Source organism: Schistocerca piceifrons, chromosome 6 (assembly GCF_021461385.2).
Source record: "Schistocerca piceifrons isolate TAMUIC-IGC-003096 chromosome 6, iqSchPice1.1, whole genome shotgun sequence".
NCBI classification, from domain to species: Eukaryota; Metazoa; Arthropoda; class Insecta; order Orthoptera; family Acrididae; genus Schistocerca; species Schistocerca piceifrons.
Genome location: NC_060143.1, coordinates 435,747,442 through 435,768,717, shown reverse-complemented (window position 1 = coordinate 435,768,717; position 21,276 = coordinate 435,747,442). Strand labels below are relative to the sequence as shown.

The 21,276-nt window shown below is 42.3% G+C and overlaps 1 protein-coding gene across 1 annotated transcript in view; it reads right to left on the bottom strand.

Moving 5' to 3' along the window:
• The window catches only part of LOC124803368 (protein disconnected), a 607,629-nt gene that overhangs the window by 241,734 nt on the left and 344,619 nt on the right, over positions 1 to 21,276 (bottom strand). The window contains exon 3 of the mRNA XM_047264554.1: positions 6,244 to 6,327. Coding sequence (XP_047120510.1) covers positions 6,244 to 6,327 — 84 coding nt within the window. The remainder of the gene's footprint in view (positions 1 to 6,243; positions 6,328 to 21,276) is intronic.

The window sequence follows — 21,276 nt, the reverse complement described above, 5'->3', positions numbered from 1 at the left end:
TAAGGTTTTCATTCGGCTCACCCTCGTAATTCCGTTAAGAATGGTTACTCTTTGAGGGCGGGAAATGATCCGGAGATGAGAGACACTGCCCAAAACCGATAGGTTTGAAGCAATAAAAACAACTATGACAGATGATAAATAAGAGTATCTTAATTCCGATTTAAATTTTCCGTTATTTCTCTAAATTGGTTAAGGCGAATGCCAGGATTGTTCCTTTCAAAGTCACGGTCGATTTCCTTCTCTAAACCGAGCTTGTGCACAGTTTCCAACCACATCGTCGAGAACGGAATGTTAAACGCTAATTTTCCTTACTTCCTGTCAACGGTCTGTTACAGCAAGCTATGTGCAATATTAACTTTAGGGTGTCAGTTATCGGAGGCACGTGAGTCGCCGTTTTCGTCAATGTCAGCACCGATCTTTGTTCCCCTCTTGCAATCCAGTAAGAAACATCTTTGGTCCATCTACCATCCCTTCTACTAAATTCGTATCCTACCCATGCCCCCCTCCCCTCACTTTAGTACAGTCATAATTGTGTCTAAACTACGTGTTATCGATTCTGGATGCCGAGCGCAGCGATTGTTATCGAATTTCGGGTTTTATTTACGACGAGTCGTTTTATAACGTTTTTAAAATCTTTAAATTGTGGCATTAGTCAGCTTTCGAGCCACAGCAGACTAATCGTAATATGGTACGTATTTACAGGCACTTTATATTTTGTGCCACGTGCAAATAGTCTTGTTTTTTTTTTCTCTCTCCACAAAGGCCACAGTCTCCCTACCATCTGCACTTCCTCAAAATATGAAGTGTCTGCACGCACTCACAACTAATGGCTAACCTGTAGTATCTATAAATCTGCTTAATGAGACGACAAAAAGTTCTGTAAACTTTATAAATCGACTGGTCATAATTTCCACACAAATTATCCGCGATAACTGCACTTTCCGCTCCAGTTTGTTCGTTCTCAGACTTATATGTTCCTTCTAAAAATACGCTTCAACTACACGGCAGGTGAATCCTTTGTTCACCACTGTCCAACTGGGTCTTGGATCCAGATCTATAGGTCGCGCTATTGACGAGACGTTATCACCTAATCTTCGTTTTTTCTTTCATCTCTTCTTGAAGAATACCTACTCCTGTTGCTCACTTGCGACAAGTTAAAAAAATTGAATGTCGGGTATGGTGAAGTTGGCCTTATCGCCGTACACATCCTTCCAAGGAAATACGTAGCACAGCATAGAAAGAGAGCGTCGTTGGTGTTTGGAAGAAATGCGCAGTGGATGCCGATGGCTAAGAAAGGTTGATTTGATGTCACAGAATCTCGAAACATTCTATAATGCATGTCAAATGGCAGCATGCACACGAATCGTCAACGGGACGGAAAGGGAAGGGACGTCAACCTCAAGCATTCTCGGAGAAAAACTCGTGGCGTTGACGTAGGTCAGGGGAGTCTGGCGCCGTCTGCTAAGACAGGAAGCTAACCTGTTCTCTCTGCACTCACACATACGGTATTACTATAATAGATTTCGTACTTTTCTGTCTTCTTATTTTTTATCTTATTGTTTGCTTTACTTTCGTGAAGGCTCTAAGAAGACTCGGATATATTTCCTCGGGTGTTGCTTGATAAAAGAATTCAAAAAAGCGAAAGCGAAAAATTATTTACGTTTTACAACACAGGAAAAGCTTGCACTGTACATAAATAATGATATAAATTGATGAAGCATTTACAATAACAAAAACTTTTTTGGCAACGAAAAAGTCATCCCAATTGAAGTAGATGAATGCGGTAATATCTGACGTTTGTTTCTTATAAAACGCAAGGGAGAAGACAAAAGAAAACCCTACACTATCTGATCAAAAGCATCCTGACACCTCTATGTAACGACTATTTGACCAGTAGATGTACGAGAGGCGGACCCGCCAGTAAAAAGATTTGTGGGGTGTAGGGTTGTCAGAAGATAAGCAGAAACAGCAGCATGGTTCAGTCAGGAGGGTTCAGTCACTTCGAACGTGGACTAGTCATTGGATGCCACCGAGTAACAAATCAACCAGGTTCATTTCAACCCTTCGAAAGCTGCCTAAGTCTACTGTTCGTGCCGTGATGCGAAGAAGAAGTGCAAAGGAACAACCAAACCTAAACCAAGACCAGAGCTCCTGCACTGGCGCACCGTAACAGTCGAGAATTACCGAGGGCATGAAATCAGCGGAGCGGATCATCTGTGGTCTAGCTGACCACTTAGCACAATGATTGTGCGTGGGAAGTTAAAATGGATGGGGTACAATGGCCGAGCAGCTGCTCATAAGCAACATATTTCTGTTGTAAGTGCTAAGCGTCGCTTGAGATGGTGTAGGGAGGGACGCCACTGGACAGTGTATGACTGGAAACATTTGGAGTGATGGAAATGGCAATGCCGTGTGGCTAAGGCCTCCCGTCGGGTAGACCGTTCGCCTGGTGCAAGTCTTTAGAGTTGACGCCACCTCGGCGACTTGCGTGTCGATGGGGATGAAATGATGATGATAAGGACAACACAACATCCAGTCCCTGAGCGGAGAAAATCTCCGACCCAGCCGGGAATCGAACCCGGGCCGTTAGGTATGAGATTCCGTCGCGCTGACCACACAGCTACCAGGGGCGGACATTTGGAGTGATGAATCATGCTGTAACCCGTGGCAATTCGATGGAAGGGTTTGGGTTTGTCAGGTGTTCGGAGAACGTTACCTGCCATCATGTGTAGTGCCAACAGTGACTTAAGGAGAAGGTGCTGTTACGGAGTGGGTGTGCTTTTCGTAGTTAGGGTGTGAATCCCTTATTGCACTTAAGACAACGCTTAATGCTGAGGGATATGAGCACATTTCACACCCTTGTGTACTGCGTACAGAGGAACAGTTCGGAGACCATGATTGTATCAGCATGATTATCCACCACGTCATAAAGCAGCATCTGTGAGGTCATGGTCTGTCTGCAATATCATTCTTGAGATTGACCTGCCCAGACATCCGACCTAATCCCAATGAAACACTTTGGGAAGGGACAGAACGCCGACAACGCTGAAGATGCCACCGTCTCATATTGTTACCTTCTCTTGTTTCGGTTCTTGCAGAAGAACGGGCTACCAATTTTCCAGAAACATTCAGCAGGCACCTCAATAAAACTGTCTCCAGCAGAGTTCAAGCTGCCATAAAGGATTGACAAACTACGTATTAATGCCCCTAATAAGTATCCGGATAGTTTCGATCAGACAGCGCACATTCCGACCGCATTACGAAGGTATCTCATAACCTCACTTTCAATGTTTGGCATTGGGTGAAGCAAAGTGGCAGTTGTGTTGACGTTACACCTATTGTCAACGCACCTCAGACAGTGAAGTTGCGTTCCGTTGACGCCCAATATCAATCGATCTTAACGGTACGGTTCGAACACTTACCCCTACGGCATGCACGAGGTCAGTTTCACTTCTGGTGTTGCCTTCCCACCACAATGAAACCATCCCGCGACAAATGCGCCTGTCGCCTAGAACACTTTCCGCCTAGGAAGAGCAGGCGCTCCGGTGTGACGCCTTTGTGCGGCAGAGCTGGGATCGGCTGGTCCTCGTCCGCGTCCGCCTCCGCCTTTGGCTCGCCAAATTATGGCAGGCGGCACGGTGAGGCTAGCCCACGACAAAGGAGGCGCCCCCCAACCGCGGCGGCCGCTACAAAGCGGCCATTTACATAGCGCGGTTTTTGTGCGCCGGTCCAGCGCTAATGACCACACAAAGACGGCCGCGGTACCTGGAAAACGTCACGCACCGGTACGTCACGCCCGCCGGGCCCGGCAGTACCTGCTGTTTCCCTGTTCTGCATGTCACTGTCCAACAACACTAATGCCGTTGCCACTATCTTCCTCTGTTACGCTACCCAGCCGTGTAGAAAAATCACGTGAAAAGTGAACTCAGTACAATTTCAACGCATGCAGTTTATTTCACGTTAGAAAAATAGTAATGATATTAAAGCAAAAACGAGAGAGAGAGAGAGAGAGAGAGAGAGAGAGAGAGAGAGAGAGAGAGAGATCCCAATACGAAGTTTGTTGGGAAAATACGTATAAAAGTTGAATAATGTCTTTATGTTACAAGTTGCAGTCACCCCCTGGTGGGACTACTGCTGTAATCACTCCCATCAACGCTCAGTTCGAGTCAGAGCACTCTACGTGAAGGTGGGAGTGTGCGGCAGCTTGTTGACAGTTACCCTTTTTCACCTGCCGTCGGCATGGAGCTCTCTCTGATTGAGGAACAGCGCGTCAACATCAAGTTTCTTGCAAAGCTAGGCAAGAATGGCCGTGAGATTTTTGAGTGTTTGAAACAGGTTTACGGAGACAATTCTCTGAAGAAACCAACCGTGAACAAGTGGTTAAAAAGGTTCCGGGATGGCGGAGAAGAAGTGAACGATGACCCTCGCCCAGGAACCCCGTCGACATCAAGTTCCGATGCAAATGTTGAACGAATTCGGGCTTGTGTTCTTAAAGACCGTAGATTGACAGTCAGAATGATTGCTGACGAGCTGTCAATCCTCAAAACAATCGTTCACGAAATCCTTACACAAAAACTTGAAATGAAAAAACTGTGTGCGAAAATCGTACCTAAGCTCTTGACGCCAGAACAGAAAGCAAAGAGGATTGAGTGCTGTGAGGATTGGTTGGAAGCAGAGGAACGAGGGGACTTTCTCAACCGAGTCATCACTGGAGACGAGTCCTGGTTTTACCAATTCGATGTGGAGCTCAAATCTCAAAGCAAGGAATGGAAACTAGCAAGGGAACCGAGAACAAAAAAGTCGCGAAAATCAAAGTCCAATGTGAAGACAGTTTTGATTATTTTCTTTGATTCTAGGGGCATTGTTCACAAGGAATTTGTCCCTCCCGGCCAGAGAGTGAACGGAAATTTTTACGTTGAAGTTCTGACACGTCTCAGAGCTCGTGTGGCCCGAGTTAGACCGGAGTTGGCAAAAGGGGGCAGGTGGATCCTTCATCACGACAATGCGCCCGCTCACACGTCGCTCGTTGTGCGCGAGTTTTTGGCCCGAAGCTCAATCACCGTGACAGACCACCCGCTTTATTCACCCGATTTAGCCCCGTGTGACTTCTTCATGTTCCCGAAATGCAAAATCATGCTTCGGGGGTGGCACTTGGGAGATGTGGAAGCCATCAAGGCGGAAACGACACGGCAACTGAACAACATCACAACTGAAGACTTTCAGCAATGTTATCAACAGTGGAAACTGCGTTGGCAGAAGTGTATCGCGTCTCAGGGCGAGTACTTTGAAGGAGATCATATTGTAATACCTGAATAATTGTAAAATAAAGTTATTATTCAACTTTTATACGTATTTTCCGGACAAACCTCGTACACTTTCGATACTTGACAGTAAAGTTCAACAGCTAGCAACATCAAAAACATAACATGACGTAACTGAGTGTTCATTTCCTAGCGCTGGGCAAATCAAATTTTAAAACTGTAACAAGAACAAATTTAGCAACATCTACGAAATTTGTAAGTACAATATCAAACTATTAAAATGTCGTCAAAATCAGGAAGTGCCAGAACTCTTTATAACCTCAATGTACACTTCCCTAGATGAAGACAACAATAAAAAGACAATTATGAATATATTTCAGGTCTCTGAATATGCGTTCCAAATAATAAAAGGAAATGCAAATGACACGAAAATGTGACGGACCTAAAGTGATAATTATCACTACAATAATTAAAAACAATTTTAATTTGGTACATAACTGGAAAGTGTATACTTGAGAAGTTTCAGGAATTTCAGTTTTATGAATATATGAAAAACAGCCCTCAATCAAAAACAGTATTTTCAAAAACACTGAATTATATCGTATCTTATTGTTCAGGATTGTCACGGAAATGAAGCCTTGTCTTTATGGCCACAGCTATTCACATCTTCGTCTATATCTGTACTTCGCAAACCACAATAAGGTTTGTGGCAGAGGGGTACATAACCGCGCGACCGCAGGTTCGAATCCTCGCACATGGGTGTGTGTGATGTCCTTATGTTAGTTAGGTTTAAGTAGTTCTAAGTTCTAGGGGACTGATGACCTCAGAAGTTAAGTCCCATAGTGCTCAGAGCCATTTGAACCATTTTGAAGAGGGGTGCATAATATTACAGTGACATTACACGGAACTTGCTACATTAATTGAAGTTACGCGGATGCTGCAAAATATAATGCACAATAACAAGAAAAAAACTGTGGCTTACATAACCCTCGCAGCTTTTCCTCCACCAGTGGTTCTCTTCTGCATTCCGAAGTGTGAGGCGGGCTTAGTTTGGTAGAGCTTTGGCCTGCAAAAAGCGAAGGTTCCGCGTTAGAGTTCCAGTCTGGCACACAGTTTGAGTGTCAGTAAATCTCATGTTTGCACACACACGCACAGCTGCTGAGTGGGAAAAAAAAAAAACGATCTTCAGTTTTGTGTTCATTAAACTCAGCCATAATAAGGCACCAGATGTTTGCGATATCCCGAAACATGTTGCCCAATGCCTATACGACGAATAAAAAACACACAATTTGACAATATTACACGACTGTTTGCAGTCATAAACATATAATTACATTAATGTTTTATTGCTTTAAGTGATGAATTTCAAGTGCCATGCGACCCTATTCAAATTAAAATTTATTTCCATTTTCCTGTTGAACTAGAGAAAGTCGTCGAAAAGGACATTCCTGTTAGTAAAAGGTAAATGAGCAGGCTCCGAAATTGCGTGAATCGAAAAGGGTAATGGATAGCTTGGTATTTTAATTCAAATCTACAAAAGTGAAGTCCTGTAGTGTCCGAAAGAGAAAAGTGAATATGAAGCCAAAATTCTTGTAAGTTTCGGAGTCCTTTGATATTTCCTGCACCTCCATGCGTGAAGGAAGATGTTTGGCGCTCTGATATGTGGGATGTGGAGAACAACCACGCATTAGGTGGTATTTGTTTTAAACTGAAAGGGCTGGAAATCAAAGAGAGTGAATTGTCAGCGATATGAAAGTACTTCGGAAAGGAACAGATGGGTACATAATGCTAGTACTAGTTCCTGAAGATCAAACTGTGATCTTTCCAGCAATGACGAAGGATATGTGCTATTCAGATAAAAGATCAATTTAGTCGTTTCATTGTTCCGTTACTGATGTATCAGGTAACGCGACAGATGTGGCCGCTCACTGGTTTGTAGCTGGTCACGTCCCATACAGGAAATCAATGGCGCATTGCCCGCATTTCCAGCTCCCCCTATCTCAGTTTTCCATCAAAACTACCCCAACGGAAACCCGCATCAGTATGAAGTTGTTTACCCCAGCGGAAAGTATTTTTTCCTTCTACCTTGTTGCATGATTTCTACAGCCTTTTTTTAGAATAATTAAATATATGACTCTAGAAATAGACCTGCAGACTAGCTTCAAAAGGACTCGATCGGCCGATAGCCCACAGCAACGTTTTGCTGCGTCCTGACTCTTCGCTTTGCCAAAAATTCGACGTCGGCACCCTACTGCCTTATGGACTCGTCAGTAACGTTGGTATTTAAGCTATGCCTTATGCCAGACTCAGTTGTTTATTTTCACTTCAGCCTTATATCTTTGACGTTTATTATTTGATGCAGTACTGCACAGACTGACCAGAAGAACTTATTAGAGTCCCCAAGCCAAACATACAAGGAATGTAAAATGACAGACGTATTTTTGAAAGCAATTTTAAACAGGCGATGGTCTCACAAGTTCCAACAACACCATAAAATGATGTAAATTATTACAAAGTATCCACAAGTGTACGTATCATTAGCAGGGGTACCGAAAGCAGCAATTTTAATTATAGGACAAGAGCCAGACCTAAATTAACCTACATTTACTGAGGAAAACAACACAAAGAACACCACTTCCCACCAGGAAAAAAGCCTGTACATAATTTTACCAGGGAGACTACAGCGAAAACTTAAACTCGTCTACTTAAAAGGTCTGTTAAAATATACGTTTTAAGCAACACATTTTGTACCGTGAGGAATTATTTAGATAATACAGAGTAGAGATCTGTAAAAAACTAAACAAAAATTACTCATAAACACACCAGTCATTCTACAGTATGCAGCAAAACCCAATGTACTTTACCGCAAAATCTTATGCCTAAGATTTATGCTCTGCCTCGTGATGACTGGGTGTTGTGTGCTCTCCTTAGGTTAGTTAGGTTTAAGTAGTTCTAAGTTCTAGGGGACTGATGACCATAGTTGTTAAGTCTCATAGTGCTCAGAGCCATTTGAACCATTTAAGATTTATGACGAATAATTTATTAATCTCCTCACATTTTCCTGATCGCAGCGTTTCATACACATGAGGACAGAAGCTGACTGTTTTTCAGTCGCTCGAATGGGCAAACTTCATCACCACCACCATCCTTTGAAGGATTAGGCTTTCATCTGTTCCAAAGCGACAAACAAATCATTTCCATCTGTTTCGAGGTTGTTCTATATCTATTTTCCCATTCGCCTTATAGTTCAGAATCTTCTGGTGAACTCTGTGACCTGGCATTCTCACGAATTGAGGTCTACAGTCTCCATGATATTTTGAGACTTTTTCATTCATGTTGAAAATATATAATTCTTCTCTAATAGCTTCATTTCTAATCATCTCTTGCTCTTCAGTCCATCGTCTTCCTTGGGAATCTCATCTCTGCAGTTTGACCTTTTTTTAAAATTTTAATCCAGCTTTCGCTTCCATAGGAAACACAGGAACCGCCATCTCTCTCGTTATGGAATTTCATGATGGTCTTATTTTGTACTTTATCGCCCAATGTTCTGCTAATTGTACCACAGACAGCTTGGAATTTGTGTATTTTATATTCAATAACACAATCAAAATCAAAACTTACAGCACAGCCTAAATAAGGGATTTGAGAGACTTGTTCTAAAACTGAATTAGCCCAAACAATTTTTGATCTGACTGAATATTTTCCTCGAGGTTCCGCTATTTTCGTTTTATACTAGAAATTTTAAAGTTTTATTTCTCACATATTTCTTTCAGCGGGTATAGTGATCTTTGAAGGTCATCTTGATTATTTTGAATAAAAACTTATCATGTGCAAAGAAAAATACTTTCAGGTATTCCTCATTCGTTATTGTAATTCCTTTGTTGACTTTACATTTCCATTTATGAAGAATGAAGTAAATGAAAATATTAAAAACGGTAGATGGTAATGCACACACTTGTCTAGCAACTTGGTCAATACTTCTTTCTTCTAATCGATTCCTACCTGTGTTTATTACAATGCATGCATTTTTGTAAAGACTTTTCACTACGTATATTAGGTGATAAAGACATCGTCCAGACATGGGAGCCGAGCGGTCTAAGGTGCTGCAGTCATGGACTGTGCGGCTGGTCCCGGCGGACGTTCGAGTCCTCCCTCGGGCATGGGTTTCTCCTTAGGATAATTTAGGTTAAGTAGTGTGTAAGCTTAGGGACTGATGACCTTAGCATTTAAGTCCCATAAGATTTGACACACGTAAGATATCACACACAGACAATAGGACATGGGGCAACATGAAGAACATAATACAATGACAGAAGCATCGTCATGGACCTGATACCAATTTAACTGGTTTACAAACATGTATATACGAAAAAGGCATTGTATATACGAAAAAGGCATTGTATTCAAGATCTAAAACCTTTGTCAGCTAAACCTGTCTGTTATTATATATTGTCCTTTTAATTGTTTTCCTCTTTGTTATTGTTGATGTTGTTGATGTTGATGATGATGACGTTTGGTTTGTGAGGCGCTCAACTGTGCAGTCGTCAGCGACGGTAAAAAGTCCCAATTTTTACACAGTCCAAGTTTTTACGCATCTAATGAAGCCACTCTCACGAATGATGATGATATGGTGAGGACAACACATACAGACATCCGGTCCCCGGTCAGAGAATATTCCCAATCCGGCCGGGAATCGAAGCGGGGACACAGTGATCCAGAGGCAACCACGCTAGTCACTAGACCACGAGTAACGGACTTCCTCATTGTGTTAACATGACATATCAGATATCATTGTGTCAATGATCTGTGGATGTAACAGAATCCTCGAGCCGAATGCACAAGGAATATAGAACGAAAAATGTATTTTTAAAAGCAGTTGTAAAATGGAGACAATTTTTACAAAATGTTTCTTAATAGTAACATCCTGCTACTTGTCTGGAAGGCATCCGAACTGCTTCACTATCAGCTGACCCTGTCTGTCTCACGTTACACGCTTTTCGAGGAAGCTGGCCACCGTGTGCTATCTCCTTTGTCATATAATGTGGAATACGGAACTCAAGAATTGCCCTCCATCGTGTGGGGAGGTCGTACTTTGGCTTTTTCCTCTGTGCCCTCAGAAACGCGGAAAGCGCTATGTTTACAGTCCCGCTATCGACTTGGCGACGGCCGGGGAAGGAACAGTCAGCAGCGGAGCTCGCCCCGTGTTTGCTCACGGAAATGCTGGCCCGCGCCGCCCCAGGAAACGGAAAGACAGGGGCAGTGTCAGCCGGGCACTGCTAATCCCGGAACACCCCGTCTGGGCTCAGCACCGAGTGGGTGCTGGGTCGGGCAGCACAAACAAACTACGATCTCTAACCTCTGCTACTTCTACTTGTTCGGGTTTTGGAGATTTGGGCCGACAACAGTAAACCCACACCCGTCAATTCTGTAAAGGGTCGAACTCACTTGCATAAAATAACTTCAAACGTCAAATTACTTTACAACTGTGTTCAATATTTGCCGTTAAGCATGCAAAACTGTAGTGGTTGAAGACACAAAATCCTAATAATGTTGGGTTTGTTACATTCGAATTATTCACCCAAAGACTATCGTAAAAGTCATAAGCAACCTGATGGTTCAAATGGCTCTAAGCACTATGGAACTTAACATCTGAGGTCATCAGTCCCCTAGACTTAGAACTACTTAAACCTAACTAACCTAAGGACATCACACACATCCATTCCCGAGGCAGGATTCGAACCTGCAGCAGCGCGGTTCCGGACTGAAGCGCCTAGAACCGCTCGGCCGTGGCGGTCGGCTTAAGTAACCTGTTTTATAAGTGCGTTGCGAATAGAAGTAGTACTAAAGAAGTGATAAATTCAAAGGTCGTACCGTAACAGCAAAAATTTAGTCAGTTGTGAAATTTTTACATTCATTATTTTGTGGGGGGCCATCAGCGAGAAAAAGTTTCGAAAAGGCTTGAAATTGTGTGTAAAGTTTGCTGGCAGTCGTTAATTGCTCTCATTCTCAAACACTGGTTGAATATACTATGAGTAGTTTGTGCGTCACTAGTTACGCTGTCTCGAGACATACAGGGTGTTAAGGAAGGAGCTATTAACATTCGAGGATAGAACAGGAACAATCATTTGAAGCAAAAAACTCCATATGGACATATTCTATTTCAAATGGATTCCGAGATAGAACACATTTAATGTACACTGTTATTTGTTTTCTTTATTATTCAATACATTGCAGGCCGGTCGTGGTGGCCGAGCGGTTCTAGGCGCTTCAGTCTCGAACCGCACGACCGCTACGGTCGCAGGTTCAATCCTGCCTCGGGCATGGATGTGTGTGATGTTCTTAGGTTAGTTAGGTTTAAGTAGTTCTAAGTTCTAGGGGACTGATGACCTCAGCTATTAAGTCCCATAGTGCTCAGAGCCATTTGAGCCAATACATTGCACGTTCGCACATGAACACGTGTACAACAGTTGGTAAGCGTTACAATATGCATTTTACGAAGTATCAATTGAAAACTACGTATTTTTAACACATTCACCTCTAAGCATTGCGGGCAGAAAATCGCCGTGTGCTGGTAGTGGGACTACGGTGCAACATTCCAATAATAAGTTGCTGTTCCTGCACGGGTTGTTCAACTACAGGTTCCAAAGAACAATGGGATCATGGCAGAATTAATCTTTTCACACATTGTTCTGAAAACTCTGGTTAACACTGTACACGATCAGGAAACCGCCGATGGTATTCTTCGACAGCAGTAGGAGCACTATCATCGCAGAAGCCGTAAACGTATACCATACGTGCATATTCTTCATTAGTGTAGATGTGTGGCATTTTAGTCAGCGCGCGTACAAACACACCTAGCCTATATTTCTTCTGATGCAATACCTCGCTCTATTTCACTCACAGTATTTCGAGCAAAGAGGTTGAAAGCAACGAGTAGGTTGGGCTCTAATAAAATATCAAAGAGGCTAGCAAGTTAAATGTGTTCCACCTTGGAAACCATTCAGAATGGGATATACGCCCATAAGAGCGTTCCTATAATATTCCTGAATACTTACCATTGCTCCTGGGATACTTTTTTATACTGAATATGCCCGGTCCGAGGCGCCTTGTCCCGGTTCGCGCGGCTCCCCCCGTCGGAGTTTCGAGTCCTCCCTGTGGCGCGCGCGCTCGCTCGCGTGTGTGAGTGTGTGTGTATGTGTGTGTGTGTGTGTGTGTGTGTGTGTGTGTGTGTGTGTGTGTGTCGTACTTCGCGTAAGTTAGTTTAAGTTAGATTAAATAGTGTGTAAGCTAAGGGACCGATGAACGTCAGCAGTTTGGTCCCATAAGACCTTACCACAAATTTCAAACTATACAGAGTATCTAACAATAACACTTGACTTACTGTGTTAAACTGTTAATGTAAGATTACACAGCTTAATGAGTAGATTAAGACGACATTTTATACTGTTGCCCTTGGAAGCTGCTGGATCAACAACGTGCATCGCGGAATGAGTGACCATTTTAGCCGTTTAGTAAATTAGGTAATCCTGTTCGGTTTCTCCATTTTGTCCAAGATCTGCCCTCTGTTATCGCCCCACAGATTTTTACTGTTGAGCTGGTTTATGATCCCGAAGCAAGGACGATATAGGCAGAGTAGCCCGGATAGCACAGACAAAGAGCGCCTTACTCGCCAAAAGAAGGTTATTCGTATCAATCACACGCCCTAATTTGTGAAAAAAGTGCCTGAGAATGTACATCAGGAGCACATAATTGTATGGAAACATGGCCTGTGGGAAAACTGTAAAAGAAGAGAATTGAAGAGTTTGAGACGTGGTGCAACGGAATAACAGTATCGCAGAGGAATGTAATACGGAGAAAACACTGACTAGAAGAAGAAATAATGACGGGACGTTTGCTAAGACGTTAGGGAACAAGTCGCATCGTACTAAAGGAAGGGAAAAAGCTCCACCGGAAGACAAGAGCTTAGAATATATACAAAATATAATCGAGGGTGCAGAATTTAAATGCTACTGAGATGCTGGCTGCAAGGTGGGAAGTGGTGGCGGACGGTGTCAAACTAGCCATAACGTTGTCTGCTACCCTCCGCGCAGAAAAAATGAGGTGGAGACCACGGAGTCCGGCGGAAAGACGGGTTGACATGCCTGTTCGATATTTCTAATTTAACTTATCTGTATTTTGTCCAAATAATATGAGATGTATTCAGTGATGATTTCTGCAGTTGATTTTCTTCCCCACCCCATGCCATTCCAAAAGTAATTCTCCGTTTGCAGTGACCTCAACGCAGATACGATGGGTGGAACTTGAAGATTTAAGCTTCCGAGTTCTTTATAGCGATAACTGTATGGCCAAAATCTGTCTTCAGTTATGAAAACATTAAGGGTGTCTCTTCTAGAGTCTGGCATTCAAACATCAATGGTGTTTTCCGCCATAGTAGCAACCCGTAGAGACGTTCAGCTGCAGACTTCCCTCACTGAGACGCGATACCAGTGCTAGCAATGTGCTGTGTGAGGGTGTCAATTTGGTAGACAGATCAATATCGTATGGGTTACTAAAAAAACTTGTCATTCCTGCAGTTAAAGCGTACACCGTGGGAAAATTCCAGCAACCAACTTCCGCTCAGTGAATTCGGGGAATTCGGAAGACGAAAACCCATTTCTCTACAAAAACGGCGGTTCGTTATTCCCCATACAACGACTTCTGAGAAAACGAGCAAAATGGGGAGCTGCCTTCACCCCACTCCTCCCGTACACTCGTCTCCCTCCCTCCTCCCTCCCTGAATAACGACCGCTGCGCCGAGTTTTTGGTATAAAACTGCGGAAAGCAAGGGTGACACATTCCCACGCGATTCCACCCAAAATAGGGCTCCTGTTGCGTTTACCACACAGGGCACTATCGGCAGGTAGCACAAAGGGCAGCGAATGAATCACATGACGTAAGATTTCAAACTGAATGTCTTTAGGCGCAACACGTCAGCAGCTATTCCGTAAGGAACTTTTCAACATTTATAATGTAAAGGGTCACTATTAGGAGCGTCTACACTAAGCGTAGAAAGTCACAGAATAGAGATATGCATGTTCGTTATTGTAGATCTAAAAAATTATAGAGAAATCTGAAATGCAACCCAACTAAATCTCTTAGGATGCAATAGCACAAATAGTAAAGGCAAACAGACTGTACTTTGAGACTACGTAAGGGTAGGAGTAAAGTTCCGCTTTCTGCCGCTGGATGGGCGAAACTGGCGCGAGCGACTGCAGTTTTGTCCTCAGCCAATGGCGTCGTCGGATGCGGTATGCAGGAGCATGTGGGGAAAAATCCCTGGTAGTACCGGAACCGAACCCGGGTCCTCCGCATAGCAGTCAGTGGTACTATTCACTCGGCTACGGAGACGTACATTCGGTACTACATAAGGAAGCAGATATTTATTAACTGTACTCATATGTTTGCATGACACATTGGTGAAAAGATGATGATGAAGTCCCATACTCCGCAACAAAGAGTAGGGGATGATGCGGGAGACCCGCACCGCCCTACTAGGCAAGGTCCCAGTGGAGGTGGTTTGCCATTGCCTTCCTACGACCGTAATGGGGACGGATGATGATGATTATGATGAGGAAGGTGACACAACAACACCCAGTCATCTCGAGGCAGGTGAAAAAGCCTGACCCAGCCGGGAATCGAACCCGGGACCCCGTGCTCGGGCAGCAAGAACGCTACCGCGAGACCACGAGCTGCGGACAGTGAAAAGATATAGATACGAACAGACTGCCCAAAAAAAGCTCTTTTCATGTCACTTGCTAAAATTTTTTCTGTTATTGGTGGTATCTGTTTTATGGCCATAGTGCAAGACATTTCTCTGCCTAACGTACTGCCTTCCAATGCTGGAGACATCGTGAGATTCTACTCATACAACAGCTCTAATGACTTTGATGATGGATTCAGCAGTGGAAGATGTAATGTTAGGCAAAGAAAGTAAATAGCCTATTACCAAACAAACACGCAAATACCGACCACAAAAATCCGTATTGTGGAGTAAACGTTTTCTGGATTTCGAGTACGCTGGATTGTACATTTGTCCTGCCAATGTTCACTGAAAAACTGGACGTCGATATCAATGTATTTACAAATGTATAATCTTAACACGTTATGCATGCTATTATGGAATACACCATTTTGTCTGTCTGAATTATTTGAAAATGGGTTCAGGTAACCTGAAACTAACCTTCAATTAAATAAATAAAAAAACTGAATTTTGAAACTTTGGCTGTTTTCTACATCAAACTGGTTAACGTTTCCTGTTCATCTGAGTCACTCCCCATCTGATTCTGAGGAAACGAAGCTCGCGAGCCCAGGGAGTTTCGGTATGTTATTATTCTCGAATTAAAAAAAAAAGGCATATCCGATACTAAACACGCGGTTAACATAAAATTAATAAATGTGAGAAAAACGGTTAGAAACCAAATAGTTCAAAAAGGAGAAGAAAAACGCAACTATAAAAAAGGTAGTAAGTTGAACGGCTCTTGCGCAAGATATCGCAACAACGGTGAAGAAATGCTGCCATATCCAGCAACACTATACGGCTCTGAACACACCACCAAAATTCGACGAAACAAATAATTTCCGCATTGCACGTTTGCAGGACATACGCAAAACATTAACAGTACAATTAAACTCACAATTTCTTCGAAAGCAAATAGAAAAAAGTCTCGAAATACTTCGAGTAAAGAAACTGTTGCGTTGTAAAAAGCAGGAAATTTTGGAAGGTTAAAACGCCTCATGAAGGTTCCGGATATTTTTTGACTGTCCCGAGCCGAACGATAAAGCGACGCATTTAAAGCAGTAATTATTAATTTAGTATGTGCTGCATGTAGCTAGGATATGATCTGAGAGGAGAGATCAGGGTTCCAAAATAGTTTCACACGTCGTGGTTGCCGAGAAAATTCCACGGCTGCTTGTGCACACTAACGACTCACAATGAGTACGGGAAACACTATGTCAGTGATAAAGCAGGCAAATAAAGAAAAGTGGAGTGACCTGTCCAGCGTGAGTCATATGTTCGCCAGGAAGCCAACAGCCTGTGGCTGTCCGTGTGGAACGCATTGCGGCCACGAATCACTCACTACCCACTGCATCTATCGACGGAGAGCTGCTGATAAGTTGGTTGCTATTTGTCATTTTGGCGCCGCATCGTGCGCAGAATGATTCTGACAGTCCCCCTTCACATTTTGTCGTCGTGGTGTGATAAAGGGCGACGGAATCGAAGAAAAGAAGACCTGATTCTCGACCTATCCAAAAATCAGAATTTTAAAGTGGTGCACTATAGCATCCAACATCTTTGTTTGTTAGTTTTTCTTGTCACTGTTCCAGAAGCTTGTACAGTGTGATATAATTACATAACTGATTATCGAAGAATCGTGACACATGGCGACAAATTCTTTGAACCCAAACTAAATTTATATCTAGTGAATTCCATTTTTTCTTATACATTATAAATATTATAATAACAAAACATCATTGCTGATTGCTTTCTGGTTCCGCAGAAGCCATATAATCCTTCTGAAATTCTATTCCAGTATTTCTGTAAGAAATCTATATTTTAAATGTTGAAACCAGTTTAATTCATCACCTCTCTTTTTGGTACTATGAACTGACAATCTATAACAAAGACCAGAATATGATAATTGGTTTTATGGGAGACATTCTCTTTTTTCTAATTCTAGAACTGTACCATAAACTAACAAACGAAGTTGTTAGGCAGAATTAAAATTCAATTAAACATCTGTTTTGAAAAGTAACACTTATTCAGCAGATGGTGGATGACAAAGATCACGTTTTACACATGCACTTATAAAATAAACGGTTGAGCTGAATTAATATTACTAAAAGATAAATCATAATATTACACTGTCCATAACTTATAAAACATTACAGATTTGCATAATGTAAGACGTTGTCGCCGGCCGGTGTGGCCGTGCGGTTCTAAGCGCGTCAGTTTGGAACCGCGTGACCGCTACGGTCGCAGGTTCGAATCCTGCCTCGGGCATGGATGTGTGTGATGTCCTTAGGTTAGTTAGGTTTAAGTAGTTCTAAGTTCTAGGGGACTGATGACCTCAGTAGTTAAGTCCCATAGTGCTCAGAGCCATTTGAACCATTTTAAGACGTTGTCATTTGATCAGCACGAAAATATCTTTAATGTGAGACATTTTGGCAACAGTTTTAAGTCTTTTTTAAATTCCGTAGAAGTTGCCTTTATTTTATTTTGCTAATACGGCAGACAAGGTTGTGGAATCCAGTGAGGTTAATACTATATTGGTGTACATTCAAACAAAATATGTAAAGGAAAATCTCTTAAGTTAATACTAATGTAAATTAAAAGAGAGCTAATCTTCATGCAACTTAATTCTGTTACTAAATTGATGTTTACACTTCGTTTTTGTAACCTCAAGTCCCTTAAACTGCTGGGGAGAGGGATGTAAATAAACAGATTTTAAGGAAGACGCCGTAAGGCAGTACAGAGTGAACTGATGTTGTGGAAAGTCGTGTAGACGTGCAGTTCCTTTAATTTCCGTGAATGCATCCAAATTTAGTAGGTTGGCAACAGTGCAAATAGATATCTGATGTCAGTTGTTACTGTTAAAATTCTTTAGTAGCCGCTTTAGTAAATAAATATTAGGCTATGAAGACATGTTTCGACCTGTCAGTATTTAAACTGACAAATCTAATAGAAAAAGGTGAAATCTGGGTACAGAAACCTGGAATTTGACTGTAGCCACTGATGTTCGTCACATGAGATTGATGCAAGCCACAAGCTGGATTTGCGGCAATACCGAATGGGGACTCAAGATTTGTTTTTGTTGGCCCAGAGCACAGAAAACGTCACAAGAGGTAGGGGATTGGGAAACGGGAAATCATCTGTGGCGTTATTGAAGAATCTGTTTCGACAATAGCGTGAACGATTCGGATAAACAATGAAATACACCAGCATAGCGAAGTGCGCGGTTTAATTCCTATATCTTGTATTAATCATTCCATCATCTCGTGTCTGTGTAGTTTATTAAGTGAGTCGTTTTAAGTGCGAAACACTGACTGGCAGCATCCTCACTGAAAAAAATTACTCGTAACTTATCCAAACGATCTCAAAAGTCTAATCCATAAACGGACAATGACGTGAGATTAGACAGTTGAATATAATAACCTAAGTGCTATGTGTCCCATTACTGGTTGCTCTACTGTGTTTTCGTAACATTTAACCTCATTTCTTTGTCTATTTGTTTTTTTCTTTGAAAAGTACTGAATAGCAGCTCAAATTATTATCTGTCTTACAGTAATCTTAAATATTGGGAAGAGCAGTTCTGGCAGAAGTTACTGGAGCTGGAAAACCAGTTGAGGCGCGAGAGAACGAAGAAAGGAATCAGCCTCGACCACATAAAAAAATAAATCCTGTGTTCTGCGGCAGCAACTTAAGGTAACCACAGGAAATACATACTCCGCCTGAAACTCAGTCCAGTACATGAAGCACTGCGCTGCCTCACTCTATACTTTACGCCACCCTCGGTAGCAGCGGACTTGGTAAAATACGTTGGTCCTGCGACCAACCTTGAGGTCTGCCCTAACTGTTTCCAGCAACTGAGTGTAACAGGGCGTCTACGCCCAGCTGAGAAGGCGGATTCCAGGAAGGCCTGCAGACGCTGTGGTAGTGCCCGCCCGCTCGCTTCATTCATCGTTCCCGGTGCCCTCCCCCCCCCCCCCCCCCCCTCTTCGCCACATCCCACCCCACTCCATCAGCCACGTCGGCGGCCGTTTTTTAAGCAAAAACTGCCGAAACCGCCGCTGGATTTCTCCCTCCGCTGTGCTGCTCTTGACCTGCTTCGCACAGTCACATCCACTAGCTCCGTGGAAGAGCTCTTCCAAAAACGCTGCGTAAAACGGCCGCTCCGCTCTCAAATACATGTATTTTATTTCTTTACACGATATATCCATCTTCTTCCGAAATTTATTTACGTAGCTATCTTTTCCCTATACTGTCAATAAGAGGGTTGCTCGCTATGTTTTGAAAAAAATAACAGACCACTAACCGTGATTCTTTAAAGAATCGAACACCAGTGTGCAAAACATTCGTTTCATGCGTCTCAATGTTTATGTGTCGTATAATGATGTAGCTGTGTAGGTACATTCAGTGTTATATGTGGATTTTGTCTGCCAAATGTGTTACGAATAGAGTCAGTAATAAAGAAGCAATAAATTAAAACGTATGCCTGTTGGTTCAGATGTTCAAATGTGTGTGAATTCCTGCGGGAAAAAACTGCTGAGGTCATCGGTCCCTAGACTGACACACTACTTAAACTAACTTAAGCTAAGAACAACACACACACCCATGCCCGGGGGAGGACTCGAACCTCCGGCGGGAGGGGCCGCGCAATCCGTGACATATCCCTGCTGCTGAAGTTTTTCTGTATGAACAGATAAAATATAGTAAGCAATAATCTTTTTCCCTTTCACTATTTTTCTAGGGGCTGTTAACGAGCAAAAGTTTTTCTGATTTGAAATTTTATGTTAAGTTTGTTTGGAATCGCCAAGTGCTTTCGTTCTCAAATACTGGTCATAACGTTAGATTATCCCTCTTAAAAGGTACGTTATAATAGCAATTTAAACTCGGTCAATACTGAAATTTAAGTTTCTGTTGCCCCTGGAAGCCGTTATATAGGCAACTTGCTACTGCGAACGGGTTTTGCATGACATTTCTAGCCGTTTCGTAATATACACGGTGACTAGAAACAGTCTGAACAACTTGTGTGAATGTTGCAGAATAGGTTGAGCTGAGAAAAAATTGTTAATAAAAAAGTTCTATACGTTGCGCCGTCTCCCTGTTATTTAGCACCGAAGTTAGCCAATCAGGCCGTTGCCAATCAGATACCCGTCATATAAAACTGAGGCAGTTTTCAGAAGAAAGGCTCATAGGACAAAATGGTTATCTGCGATAGGACAGTTTACACACTTACATTTAACATATCTGAGTAATAAATCGATTCTAATATACAAGTTTGCTTTAATAGGATGCGTACTACTATTAAGTAAATCTTTCCATAATAGCCGGCCGCGGTGGTCTAGCGGTTCTAGGCGCTCAGTCCGGAGCCGCGTGACTGCTACGGTCGCAGGTTCGAATCCTGCCTCGGGCATGGATGTGTGTCATGTCCTTAGGTTAGTTAGGTTTAAGTAGTTCTAAGTTCTAGGGGACTGATGACCATAGATGTTAAGTCTCATAGTGCTCAGAGCCATTTGAACCATTTTTTCCCCATAATACTAGATATTTTAACCCACGTTTTTAACTTGGAAAATAACATTTCTGTTAAATATTTATAGCCCCTTTTCCCATAAATCATTCTCAGAAGGTTATAATGAGCAGACATTTCTTTCATCAAATATTAGTTTAAACGCCCAGAACACACGAAAACTTAAAAGTACTGTTATTTTTAATAATACCTACGATCAGGAAACCCATAGGAAGGCACAAAAACATGATAATAGAAAGTAAATTGATAAAATGTAACTACACAAATAAAATACCACTGTTTTCTCCGGTGGTCCAAACGTCATGATGGACAGTTTCTCTGTATAGTTTCTAGTTACTGAAGGACCTTTTGTTTCCCTTCTTCTTCTTCTTCTTCTTCCCTTCTTCTTCTTCTTATTATTATTCTTCTACCTGTCCAGCATGGATGTCTTTTTTCTGAGTTACGTCCGGTTACTGGTGACCATCTTATAGTATATTCTTTAACTATGAACTACTTTCATCAACCACGTTGTTCAATAAATCCCTTCTTTTTATAGCTTCACAGAATTAAACGCCACTGTTGATACACTCTGGTTTTTCAACGCACCGTTACTGTATTTCTTTTTCCAAAGTGGGAATGATGTATATGGACCTTTGTCCTAGTACAGAACCCCTTGTTTTGTATTTCAAAACACAATACTTCTGAAATTTAAACGGAGTTCCCTTAGCGATTGGTTTCTCGAAGTCAAA